General features: G+C 44.9%; 1 protein-coding gene and 1 long non-coding RNA gene across 2 annotated transcripts in view; one reads left to right on the top strand and one right to left on the bottom strand.

The window, feature by feature from the left end:
* The window catches only part of LOC309345425, a 469,580-nt gene that overhangs the window by 30,437 nt on the left and 426,471 nt on the right, over positions 1 to 12,672 (top strand). The gene's annotated exons all lie outside the window — the stretch shown is intronic.
* Positions 4,206 to 12,672, bottom strand: part of LOC309342186 (inverted formin-2-like) — a 28,104-nt gene continuing 19,637 nt past the window's right edge. The window contains exons 11-14 of the mRNA XM_081862544.1: positions 12,082 to 12,202; positions 9,368 to 9,532; positions 6,865 to 6,964; positions 4,206 to 4,826 (exon numbers count right to left, since the gene is read on the bottom strand). Coding sequence (XP_081718670.1) covers positions 6,869 to 6,964; positions 9,368 to 9,532; positions 12,082 to 12,202 — 382 coding nt within the window. The 3' untranslated portion in view covers positions 4,206 to 4,826; positions 6,865 to 6,868. The remainder of the gene's footprint in view (positions 4,827 to 6,864; positions 6,965 to 9,367; positions 9,533 to 12,081; positions 12,203 to 12,672) is intronic.

Genomic DNA, 12,672 nt, shown 5'->3' with positions numbered 1-12,672 from the left:
GGTGGTGCGGGGGAAGCAGTTGGGGGCGGGCCTACGGGCGTCGCCAAAGGGCGCGCGAAGCGTTCCTGAGGGGAAAGGGCGGTTCGTCTCAGACGAAGCAGGCGGCGGGGGCTTAGAAGCCGTTACCCCCCCCAAAAAAAACAAAATTCGAAATAAAATTCATTACGCATTTCAAATAACCATTCAAACCGAGCATTCCGTCAGCTAAGAGTTCGCTCCCCTTAAGAATGTAACCCTATCGTGCCAATGTTAAATAAACCAAGACGAAAACTTAAAAAATAAAAAAGGAATAAAAATCTGCGTATGAAAGTTAATAGAGCACACTGAAATCAAGAATATTTATTTATAAATAGAAAGGTGTTTGTTGTTGTTGTTGTTGTTGTTGTTAAAGAATTAGAATTTATATACCGCCCTATACATGCAGGCTCAGGGTGGTTCACAAAATAAATTCAGAATATAAAACCACAAAATACATAATAAAAATAAAAACAATAACCTCCCACACGTGTACTTTAAAAGAGCATAGAATGCCTACCAAATAATGGTTAATGCAAATATTATTTATTTGTGCATCTACCAAAAAACCAAAATGTGGAATTAAACACGTGACGCATTTGAAATAACTATTAAAACCAAGCATTTTGTTACCTATGAGTTCACTCCCCTGAAGAATGTAAACGTATCTTGCAAATGTTAAATAAACCCAGATGAAAACTTTTAAAGAAATTTCTGTGTATGAAAGTTCATATAGCACACTGAAGCCAAGACAGTCCTGGCTTGAATTTTACCTCAGGCCAATGGGACACAACCACACACCATGGATTCTCCAAAATAATCCCTGATGTGAACTATAGGTTATTAAGGGTGCTGGGAATCACAGTTCTGTGAGGAGTAAATGACTGCTTGCTTGCTTGTTTGTTTATTACATTTAAATACCACCTTTATCTTCCAAGGAGCTCAAGGTGGTGGCACATGGTTCTCCTCCTCCCCACTTCATCCGCACAACCACCCTGTGAGGTAGGTTAGGCCACAAGGCAGTGACCGGACCAGGGTCACCCAGTGAGCTGTCGGGGTTCGAACCCTGGTCTCCCAGGTCACAGTTGGGGCTTTTTTCAGGTGGGTGTCATTGCCATTCTAAGACAGCAAAGGAGAAGTTCCTGGTGAGCACCGGCACCTCATTTTCTATAAAAATAGCACTGGTCATTATCCAACACTAACCATTGGCTCCCAGGATTCTCTGGGGAGTCGTGTGCTTTGAATGTATGGTGTGGAAGTGACCTAAGGGAAGGCAGTTTGTTAGCGTCACGTGTTCACATGCACACACTCTCTGACCCAGGAGCAGCACATCTCGAAACAGCAACCTGCCACAAGCCCTGATGCCACCCCACCCCTTTTGCCTGTGTGGCGTGGCAGCACCCGCAAAGCACTGGAAACCAGTACAGCCGGAGAGGTGGTGGGGTGGGCAGCACTGGTGCTGCCTTTGGGGCTTCTGACGCTTGAGGCGGTTATCTCATCTGTGGGCCTGCCCGGCCTCAATATGAAGAGAGCTACACTGGCCTGCATCACAGGAAAACTAGAGTGCAGTGGTGACATATAAATGGCAGGAGCTACCATGGTTTGCCCTTCATAGCCACGTGTCCAAGGAGAGTCCAAAAATGCCAGCAGCATTTTTGTGCCATGTACCCCAAAGAGCAAAGGTGTATTGTATAAAACCCAGTTTATTAACATCAGCTTGATTGCATTCCTATGCACAGTTCCCTCGGAGTAAGCTCCAGTGAATTCAGCGGTGTTTATTTCTGACTGCAAGAGTCCACCCACTGCTCAGCAGTCAACCGAAATGCAGCCTTTTATCTTTTCATTGGAAATGTAGTCTTGCAAAGAAGCATTACCGTTTATAAAGTTTAGGGACTCCCATCAAAGGAAGGAAAAAAGGATCCAGCCTCTGCTTGATTTATGTTCCTCGTTCTCTGACTTCCTCTATGCTAATTGCCACAAACTTGAAGGCCTCATTATCACCTCACTCGCCAAAACAAGGAGCGTCCATCAATTAGCCTGGAACTTTGGAACATGCTACTGCATCACTTCTGTCCTGAGAAAAGTTCCAGAGCTCTACTCCCTCAACTACCCCATTTACAGCCAGAGATGCATGAGATGGTCTGTGGTATGCACAATTTTGAGAAGATTGAGGGAGACAAAACATGACAGAGGCACATGGCAACTGAGAGAAGGTTAATCTTATGGTACAGGCATGCAGGGCTGGTGCCAGACTTAAGGGGACCCTTCCCCCCTCAAAAAAATAATTCAAGAGCAACTTAGAAATATTCATTTACCCAGGTACTTAATGGCTGAAAGATAATGTGCTTGGTAACCTTGAAATTGTTACCTATGATGGGATGTGGCTGTTTTAAAATAAACACATCAATTAATTGTATTGGTTTACCACTTTGCTGTTTGCCACCCTGGGCTCCTTTGGGAGGGAAGACGGCAGAAAAATTTAGGAAGGAAGGAAGGAAGGAAGGAAGGAAGGAAGGAAGGAAGGAATAGTATATCTTATATCTACAATTTTTTTTCTAGTCGCTTTGTCCATCAATGTGGCAAAATGTCAAACAATTGTTTCTTGCCAATAATTCATTTCCAAAATCCAGAGAACTACATTGCAGTACCATTTTCTCCCAAGTATCATTCTACTTTTTAAAGAAGTTCGTTTTTAAGTATTTTTAGACCTTCCATCACAATTGTGGAACAATCCTTTCAGGTAAGAACATATTTAGTGGCATTAGATCACCTGGTTTAGTGGTGAGGGGGGTACTTTTGTGAATACCTTCTTTACCATGAAACTGTAGTGAGACAGAGGAGTTTAAGGAGAGAAAGCAAATTAATTTTTCACTTTTATATATATATTTAAATAAATGCATATACAGTCCTGCATTGATGCATGCAAGTTGCTTTTGATTTTAAAGAAACAACAATTTGCAAGTGCTTTCATCTGAATCAGGGGTGAGGATCCAGTGGTGCTCCAGCTGTTGTTGACCAATTCCCACCATTGGCCATGCTGTCTGAGGCTGGCCAAGGACGATGGGTATTGTAGTCCACAGAACACAGAAAGCTTCCTTACGCAGAATCAGACCGCTGGTCCACCTAGCTTATTACTGTCTGCACTGATTGGCAGCTCCAGACAGGCTCTCCTAGCCCTACCTGGATTTCCTGGGGACTGAACCTTGGTAGCTTGGAAAGCAGATGCACAACCACTCAGTGGCACCCACCTAGCAGGGCACAGGTTCCCCATGCTCTACAGTTTCAAGGCAAAAAAACTGGAAAGAATTAGGCAAATCCTCATGTCAAATTCACGACTATTTCTGCCTTCCCACCACTCCACAGAGCACAGGGATGACAGCATAGAAGGAATAACAAGCAAAAGGCTAGGCAGGCGAAGTTCACTTAGCAGCAGGCAGCTGGCAGGCATGCTACTTAAGCAGAGCATGTTCCCCTCTCTGGAGGAGCAGGCATGCTTTATAGGGAAATGAGCGGCTGGCTGACATTCCCCACCCCACCCCACCCCGAAGCGGAGGTGGTGACATTTGCCACAACACTGCTATCCCTTTCCTTTAGAAATAGAGCCATTGTGGGGTGGAGGGACAGATGACATATTGTGCAACCAGCAAGGCACTCAGAATGCACACAGGCGTTGTCTCATTTTATCTGCTGTGCAACAAACCTGTCAGGGAAGCAGTTAACCCAAAAGCATAACCAGCCCAAGGTCAGCCTTATGCCTGAGCAGTGATTTGAACCCTTTCGGCCACCCGCTCCAAGCCCAGCATACTGGCTCTCAAATATCTGCTTTGCTCCAAACCATTACATTATTTCATTTCTGGCTTTTCGGTTATTTAAATAAAATTGACTGCATCTTAATATTACACCGCTGGCCTCAAACCAATGCCAGAATAGTGTAACATTCAGTCTCCCCAGTAGTGGGTGCTGCAGGGGCGAAAGTTGTACTTTATATAAAGTTTGAATAAAAAACAAATAGATATGTGCTCTAGTCCTGTAATTAAAAGAGTACACAATATTATGTTTTAAACACTAAGCAGGAACTTTAAAAAAAATGTTTTGGGGTGGGCAGAGAGTTACAAGAAAAAAATGGGGGGGGCACCAACACATTTTCCTACAGTAACTTTAAATAGGCCAATTTGAATTGTTGTTGTTGCACATTTATATCCTGCATTTTTCCCTAACAGGGAACACTTTGTACCAGTTTAAATCAGTGCCCGTGCAATTCAAGAAATTTCAATAAGAAGTGGGATTTCTGTACTCTGTTACCTAACTCCATTCCTTTCCCTCCTTTTATGTGCAATAGACAGGTAATTTACATCAAAATTTCCACGAGTCATATTATAGCTTTTTATTTTCTTCCATAGGCTGTTCAGCTTAGTAATTAATAAAGGCATTGTTCTTACCAAAACTGACACAATGGAAATAATAAATTAATAAATATGTTATTAAGTAAAGCACAGAAATCTAAACAAGCATCCACTATCAAGTTCCTCTTTTTTATATAAAATAATAATAATTCAATTTTCTCACTTGATAAGTTGGGGAGGGGGAAATAACTGCTTGGACATGAAGTATTATTATTTCCAGTTAAGAAAGTAAACTGAAGTACAAGCCCCCCCCCCCCCCAAAAAAGAGCAGGATTCTTTTTCTTTCTTTTTTTAAAGACAGCTCCTGCATAGAGTTTCCAGGAATTGATGCTTTTTCCCACAACTGAAAGCCTTTCCCCGACAAAGCACCAAAGAAGCCAGCTTCCTTCGTTGCAGCTCATTTTCAAGCTATGCAGAGAGAGAGAGATGCCTCACATTTGTATGCAGTGAAATCATGCCAATACATACCAGCACCTTTGAATTAAAAAACAGAATGACTAATAGCCCGAGTCTATGTACATCAGCAGAGGGTTCAGTCCTGCTGGCCTGCCAGCATGTTCCCTGCAGACAATACACTGGCTAACCAGACCCCTGCAGCCAGCAGGACTAAACCTTTCGTTCATCAGCTGGCAGGCAGAGGGTTCAATCCTGCTGGGCACTGCTTTACTATTCAGCATGTTTTACCAGCCTACCCCATCCTGCCAGTCAACTCTGACATGTGGGTAGGACTGCTCGCTTATCAGTCACCTGGCATCATGATGATGTCAGGATGCACTGACAGATGAAGTGTCCTGCCCATCTCTCCAAGTTGGTCCACTGGGGTGGATCAAGATCTGGCCCCAAAGGTTCCCGGCCTCTAGATTAGGACCATAAATATGATCCGTGAAGGAGCCCTAAAACGTCTTGGTGAAGTCTCCAAGTTCTGCAGAAAGTTCTTAAGTGCTCCCTTCTCAATGCTGCTCACTCAGGTGCCTTTAACTACATCCCCAAATCAAGAAGCAGGGAGCAAAACATTGAGGAACAAGCTGTTATGCTGGTAGGGGGATTTCTGCAGGTGACAGTGGCAGTTGTCGGAACTGGTATCTGCAGTTGTCACCCAGTGTGGGGCTCTGTCAGGGTTCCTAAGGGATCTATGGGGTCAAGAAGGCTGTACAGGGAGCTCTCATCCGGAGTTGGTCTTTGGAGGGCCCCTCTTCCATCACAATCCCCTTGCCTGTCCCTCCCCACCTCTCAACAAGCTACTTCTCCTAATATGGGAATGTTCACTAAAAAAAGGAGGCCAAATTGAGACAATAAAGGAAAATAAACCCATCTTAACCTTCTTAACTGAGGGAAGCGGGTGGCGCTGTGGGTTAAACCACAGAGCCTAGGACTTGCTGATCAGAAGGTCGGCGGTTCGAATCCCTGCGACGGGGTGAGCTCCTGTTGCTCAGTCCCTGCTCCTGCCAACCTAGCAGTTCGAAAGCTCGTCAAAGTGCAAATAGATAAATAGGTACCACTCCGGCGGGAAGGTAAATGGTGTTTCCGTGTGCTGCTCTGGTTCGCCAGAAGCGGCTTAGTCATGCTGGCCACACGACCCGGAAGCTGTACGCCGGCTCCCTCAGCTAATAAAACGCGATGAGCACCGCAACCCCCGTGTCAGCTGGACCTAATGGTCGGAGGTCCCTTTACCTTTACTTTAACCATCTTAACATAAGTTCAGCATCTACCAAACCTTCAATCTTTTTGGAACCCGGGACCCAACCACCACTAGTCCCAATGTGGAACATGGAACCATTTTTAGGTTTATTTGTTTTTAACTTCCTCCTTTGTAATCAGCCTCTGCCCGTTTCTCCCCTCCTCCCCCCAAAAAAACCTACGTTTGCTATAAAAAGGGAAATGATGGGCATTTTAGGCCACAGCATCACAGACTTATGGAGCAGTAAATAAGTAAATTAATAACCGGCGTTAGCTGTTGAAATCAAAAAGGCATCTAGGTAGGTAAAAACGTAAAGTTCGGTTAAAGGCGACTATGGAGTGCGGCGCTCATCTCGCTTTTCAGGCCGGCGTTTGTCCACAGACAGCTTTCCGTGTCATGCGGCCAGCATGACTAAATCACTTCTGGCACAATGGGACAGTGTTACGGAAGCCAGAGTGCGTGGAAACACCATTTACCTTCCTGCCACAGTGGTACCTATTTTTCTACTTGCACTGGCGTGCTTTCGAACTGCTAGGTTGGCAGGAGCTGGGACAGAACAACGGGAGCTCACCTCATTGAGTGGATTCGAACTGCCAACCTTCCGATCGGCAAACTCAAGAGGCTCAGTGGTTTAGACCCTGCATCTAGGTAAACCCGTACATGGACCCAGTGTTACAAAATCAAATTTTAAAAAGGAATACCCAAACTGGTTGTGATAATAAATGAAAAGTGGGGGAACAGAGGAAAACTTATTTCCAAAGGTTATACCTCTTTAACAATGCTTCCGACGCTTAGCTGCTTCTCCTTCTTCAAGCAAATTCTTCCTCTTTTCTGCCTTTACCCCTTGTTCCCTTCTGTCCTGATTTTCCTACATTCCAACACACAAAAATCTAAAATTCAATAGAAGCCTGACAAAATAAAAAATAAAAAAATCCACATGGATAATAAACCCACCTAGTTTGAAAATTGTAGCCCACTTTTTAAACAAAACAACAACACATTCCTTGAATTAATTTACAAACCACCACAGTAAATCACTGTGCACTGGGGCGGAAACCATGCTATAGTATGAGATTAGGGCAGTCAATGGCATGCAATTTGAATTAATTTGTCTGGCAGTGGGCTCAGGACATGCAAGGAGGAAAATACTGCTTCATGAAACTATGAATTACCGTATTTTTCCCTCTATAACACGCAGATTTTTTATCCTAAAAAGTAAGGGGAAATGTCTGTGCGTGTTATTGAGCGAATGTCTGGTCCCTGGAGCTGACTGTCCCAAGTACAGGGCAAAAATCAGGCAAAAATCATATCGCGACATCACGGAGGAGAGGAGGCTGCTGCTTGCCTGCATTCTGCCTCAGGGTCTTACTGCCCACCCTCTTCTGTTTCGTTACTGTGTTTGCTCAAACGGAACAAAGAGCAGGCAAATCCCCTCTCCTCCAGGCAAGCAGAGGGGAAAGCAGAGCGCCCTTCCCTCTAATTCCTCTCCGTGCTCCGGTGCTGCTGCTGCTGCTGCGTCTAGGGACTCGCAGGCAGCGGAAAACATGCAGGAGAGAGAGGGAGAGAGGGGGGGGCTGGCTTGGGTGGGGGGGACTTTTGCCTTCATTCCCCCCCCTTTAAACCCCTCTCCTGCATTCTTAGCCAGCTGCTTCTCCGCACACCCCTCTCGTGCTCCTTGTCCCTTCTATGTTTTTCCTTCCCTCCCCACTTAAAACGTGGTTACAAAGCACAGATCCACATGGATCCTCAGGATCTTTGCATTGGGTCACCCCAGATCCACCATCAGATCACATAGCATGTCCATGGCTACAGCCTGCACCCAAAAAAAATCACGTACCCACTGTTGCCTGGGGCTGCAATGGTGCAAAAACGTGGTTACAAAGCACAGATCGACATGGATTCTCAGGATTTTTGCCTTGGGCTACCCCAAACTCACCGTCAAATCACATGTCTGTGGCCACAGCATGAAGCACAAAAATGATACATCCGCTGTTTCATTCAGATTTTTTTTTTCTTGTTTTCCTCCTCTAAAAACTATGTGCGTGTTATGGTCAGGTGCGTGTTATCGAGCGAAAAATACGGTAATGTTTGGGATTCACAGCCACAAAATGTGCAGGGATACACCGCATTTTTCCGTGTATAAGACGCTCCCATGTATAAGACGCCCCTTATTTTTGGGGACTCCAAATTAAGAAAACACCTCTCAGCAATACCCATCTATAAGACGAGCCCCAATTTTAAACTAATTTTTTTGGTTAAAAAACCCTAGTCTTATATACCAAAAAAATACGGTAATTGCAACATACAACCAGTTACTAAATTCAGCAGCAATTGTACAACTCCATTTGTTATTAAAAAGAGTCAAAGCAGCTTGCTGCACGCTCCATGCATCTTAACCCATGTGTAGAGAAGTAGCGTGTGCTTTATTATAACCATGTTATCTACTTTAGCTGCTCATACCAGACAAAGGCTACAAAGCAGAGTTCTGGGTAGATGTAAAGACTCTCTCAACAGGGTTCTTTATGTCCTCCTTCCAAACCAAAGCCCCTCACACAACACTGAAACTTATTCTTGCAGCTCCCTCTTTCGAATTTCAGAAGTGGCTTGCTATCAGCAAGTCTAGGGGAGAGGGCTTGCGCTGGTGCCTCTGTGCATGCACAAGTGTGTGAAAGTCAAACACACTGCTGTATTCACGCATAATTCCTTGGTATCAAAATGCCCACAAGAAGCATGCAAGCTAGAGATCTGAGAATTATATTCAGTTCTAGCAAAGACTAAGGAGTAGCTGGTGGTTCCTTCTACCAGTATGCAGTTTTGTGAAGTCCAATAATTTTTTATTCCCACAATGGTAGTTTCACGCATTTCTGACGTTAATTGGTAGCTTTAATATATTCCCCTTATTTCTGATTTTCAGGCTGTAAGTGCCTTAACTTATGTAGCCAAAACAGATTCACCCACAAACATGAGGGAAGAACCAGTAAGTTTAGGGGAACCCCAAGTTTTGCAGCAATAGAAAAATGATTGCAGGGGCAGGGAGATAAGAGGGGGAAATCACAATATACGGCCCAATGAGAACAAAATGTGAGCAGTTCACACCCCACCCCCCCAAAAAAATTGCTGGCTCCTGGGTAGAGGAAATTAAAACTGGGTGGAATGGAATATATTGTGAAAGGGCATGGCTGGCAGGAACCCTGAATGGGAACATTCCACATAGTAAAATTTTGTTGCAGGTCCCACTTGTCATTATCGAACCTTGTTTATTATTGCAAACCTTGAGAGCTTTGATGAAGAGATCCCTGAAGGTCTTCATAGTGTTAAAAAGATCATCTAATGAGTGTGTGTTTCGGTCTTCGCAGAGATAATCAGCAAGCTCAGCTTTCTTTTCCACAAGGGCATTCATTTCCTCACCCAGTTCCTTAGAAGCATTTATGCTATCCTACTTGCAAGCACAATTTGCGCATGTTAGAAAACATTGTTCAAAATAACATTGCACCTGGTGCGGGTTTGTTTGACTGTTTTTTACAGTCTGTATTTTGTTGGTCTTAATGCTCTGCTTAACCATTACTTACTAATATTATCATAAGCAGCCACAGAAAATAATAGTAATTGTAAGGTAAGGTATACATTAAAAAAAAAAAAAACAGAATCAAGGGGGGGGTATGTGAAAATAGTCTAAAAGAGCTCTCTAGCAGCTTGTGAGCAACTTTCTGAAATAAATAGAATAAAGCCCTTTCTAGCCAATCATCTTTTAGTCTAGTAAATCGTAGGATCATAGAACCAAGGGTCATCTAGTCCAACCCCCTGCAATGAAGGAATCTCAGCTAAAGCATCCATGACAGATGGCCATACAACCTCTGCTTAAAAACCTCCAAGGAAAAAGAGTCCACAACCTTCCAAGGGAGTTCGTTCCACTGCCGAGCAGCTCTTACTGTCAGAAAGATCTTCCTGGTGTTTAGTCGGAATCTCCTTTCTTCTAACTTGAAGCCACGGGTTCAAGTTCTACCCTTCAGAGCAGGAGAAAACAAGCTTCTTTTCTCAGTTGTTGCCTAGGATCCCAACTTCTTCCTCAAGGAAGCACTTTTTATTTTGGATGGATCTCCTGTTTCGCACCATTCAGTTCACAACGCATTATTGCGAGGAATCTGTCTCCAGCTAGCCAGACCCCTGCAATCTGCAGTACTGCCTGGAATATGCTTGTGCAAAGTGGCAAACCCATCAACTGAAGGAGAAGACGACTCTACTGCAGACAGAACCAACTGGTTTTTAGGCACAATGCGGGCAAACATCTTGTCAATCTCTCACTCTCTCGTGCACACAATCTCTTGGCAGCAAGGGGCGTTGCTTTCAGAATTTTGCTTGACAGGCTGCCTAAATTAACCAGGCAAGTCTATTTGTTCTTTTCAGCCAGCTGAAGATAACGTGCATTCATCTCGTCACTTAATGGGGTGGAGGGGAGCAACCTGGTTTGCATCCCAGGCACACGAGGCCCCACTTTGCAAAAACCAAGGCACCCGGGGTCTGGACAGTGTCAGAATGAGCCACTGCATGAGAACCACATGTATGCTGCCAGTTCCATGATGGAAGAAAGATAATATAAAAATAAATGTAGGGTGACAAATTAAAAACAAACGGCTAGTCTCGCCCGGCACCATCACGCACCAGTGGTCTCTCCTAAACGTTATTCCACACGTTGCACCACTGGATAGCTCAGCTGGTTAGAGCGGGGTGCTGTTAACGCCAAGGTTGCAGGTTCGATCCCTGTATGGGGCAGCTGCATATTCCTGCACTGCAGGGAGTGGTACTAGTTGATCCTCAAGGGCCCCTCCAACTCTCCAGTTCTATGGTCCTAAGAAAAGCCACAAGTGCTCCAGCACATGCATGCAGAGCCATGTTAGGGGCCACTCCATTTTCTTTCATTTCAAAGGGGTCATAGCTCCATGGTAAAGGTAAAGGTAAAGGGACCCCTGACCATTAGGTCCAGTCGTGGATGACTCTGGGGTTGTGGCGTTCATCTTGCTTTATTGGCTGAGGGAGCCGGCGTACAGCTTCCGGGTCATGTGGCCAGCATGACTATGCCGCTTCTGGCGAACCAGAGCAGAACACGGAAACGCCGTTTACCTTCCCACCGGAGTGGTACCTATTTATCTACTTGCACTTTGATGTGCTTTCAAACTGCTAGGTGGGCAGGAGCAGGGACCGAGCAACGGGAGCTCACCCCATCGCGGGGATTCAAACTGCCGACCTTCTGATCGGCAAGTCCTAGGCTCTGTGGTTTAGCCCACAGCGCCACCCGCGTCCCCACAGCTCCATGGCTTGCATGCAAAAAGATCTCAGGTTCGATCCCTGGGACCTTCAGAGGGTCATGGAGAGAGGGTACAATACTGAGCTATATGGACCACTGATCTGACTCACATTCACACCATACATTTAAAGTAGTTGTATCAGTCATGGCTTCCCCCACAGAATCCTGGGAACTGTAGTTTGTTAATGGTGCAGAGAGCTTAGACAGTGATGGCCAAACATGGCCCTCCACCTGTTTTGGGACTACAACTCCCATCATCCCTAGCTAACAGGACCAGTAATCAGAGATGATAGGAATTGTAGTCCCAAAACAGCTGGAGGGCCAAGTTTGGCCATCAGTGGCTTAGGAGACCTGTAACAAACTACAGTTCCCAGGATTCTTTGTGGAAAACCATAGTCACACATCCACATTGCATGTTCACATTTAGAGCATGGCTTCCCTTAATCCTCAGAACTGTAGTTTAAGGGTACTGGGAATTGTAGCTCCATCAGGGGTAAGCTACAGTTCCCATTTATGTGGGTTTTGGTGGGGGGGGAGACATGTACAATAAATGCATGTTGTGGATGTGACCCATGACTCTTAAAGAGAGCAAGGACCTGTGAAACCCATTTAGCAGACACAACTAAGAAACATTCTGGAATAAAAGGAAGCTTGAGTACCATTATTAAATCCACGTAACTTACTTTAATAGATTTCCCAAACTGGACTTTCACATCATCCTTGGATGAAAATATCTTTTGCTCAATTTCCAACAATTTCTTTAGGAGGCCTTCCACCTCCACTTGCATCTCTTTTACATTGATTCTGGAAGAGGTTTAGTAAAAAAAAAAAAAAAAAAAAAAGACAAGCAGCAGCTACAGGCAAACCCATTGTGGAAGCTTCCCTTCCTCAGCACCCCCACCCCCATATATCTCTCAATGGGAAACACAGAAGGAGAGTCTTTATGGTGAGAGAGATGACGTATGCAAGACAAAGGAAGGAGCCTTATCAATGGTCCTCTACCTGAGTGGAATGTGGATACAGGAATCACATTTCTGCAGCTGGGTCCCTGCAGAGTCCTTGTCCCCAGTGCCCTACAGCTACCCCATCCAGCACGAAAGGGGAGCTTTTCATCCACAGGGTGCTCCAAAGCTAAGCATTTAGGAATGCTGAAAACACAAGGGCAGGCATAGGCAAACTCGGCCATCCAGCTGTTTTGGGACTACAACTCCCATCATCCCTAGCTAACAGGACCAGTGGTCAGGGATGATGGGAATTGTAGTCTCAAAACATCT

Source organism: Podarcis erhardii, assembly GCF_964252035.2.
Source record: "Podarcis erhardii genome assembly, chromosome: 1".
Classification (NCBI taxonomy): domain Eukaryota; kingdom Metazoa; phylum Chordata; class Lepidosauria; order Squamata; family Lacertidae; genus Podarcis; species Podarcis erhardii.
Note: the sequence above shows the minus strand (reverse complement) of the source record. Positions and strands in the feature narration are given on the sequence as shown.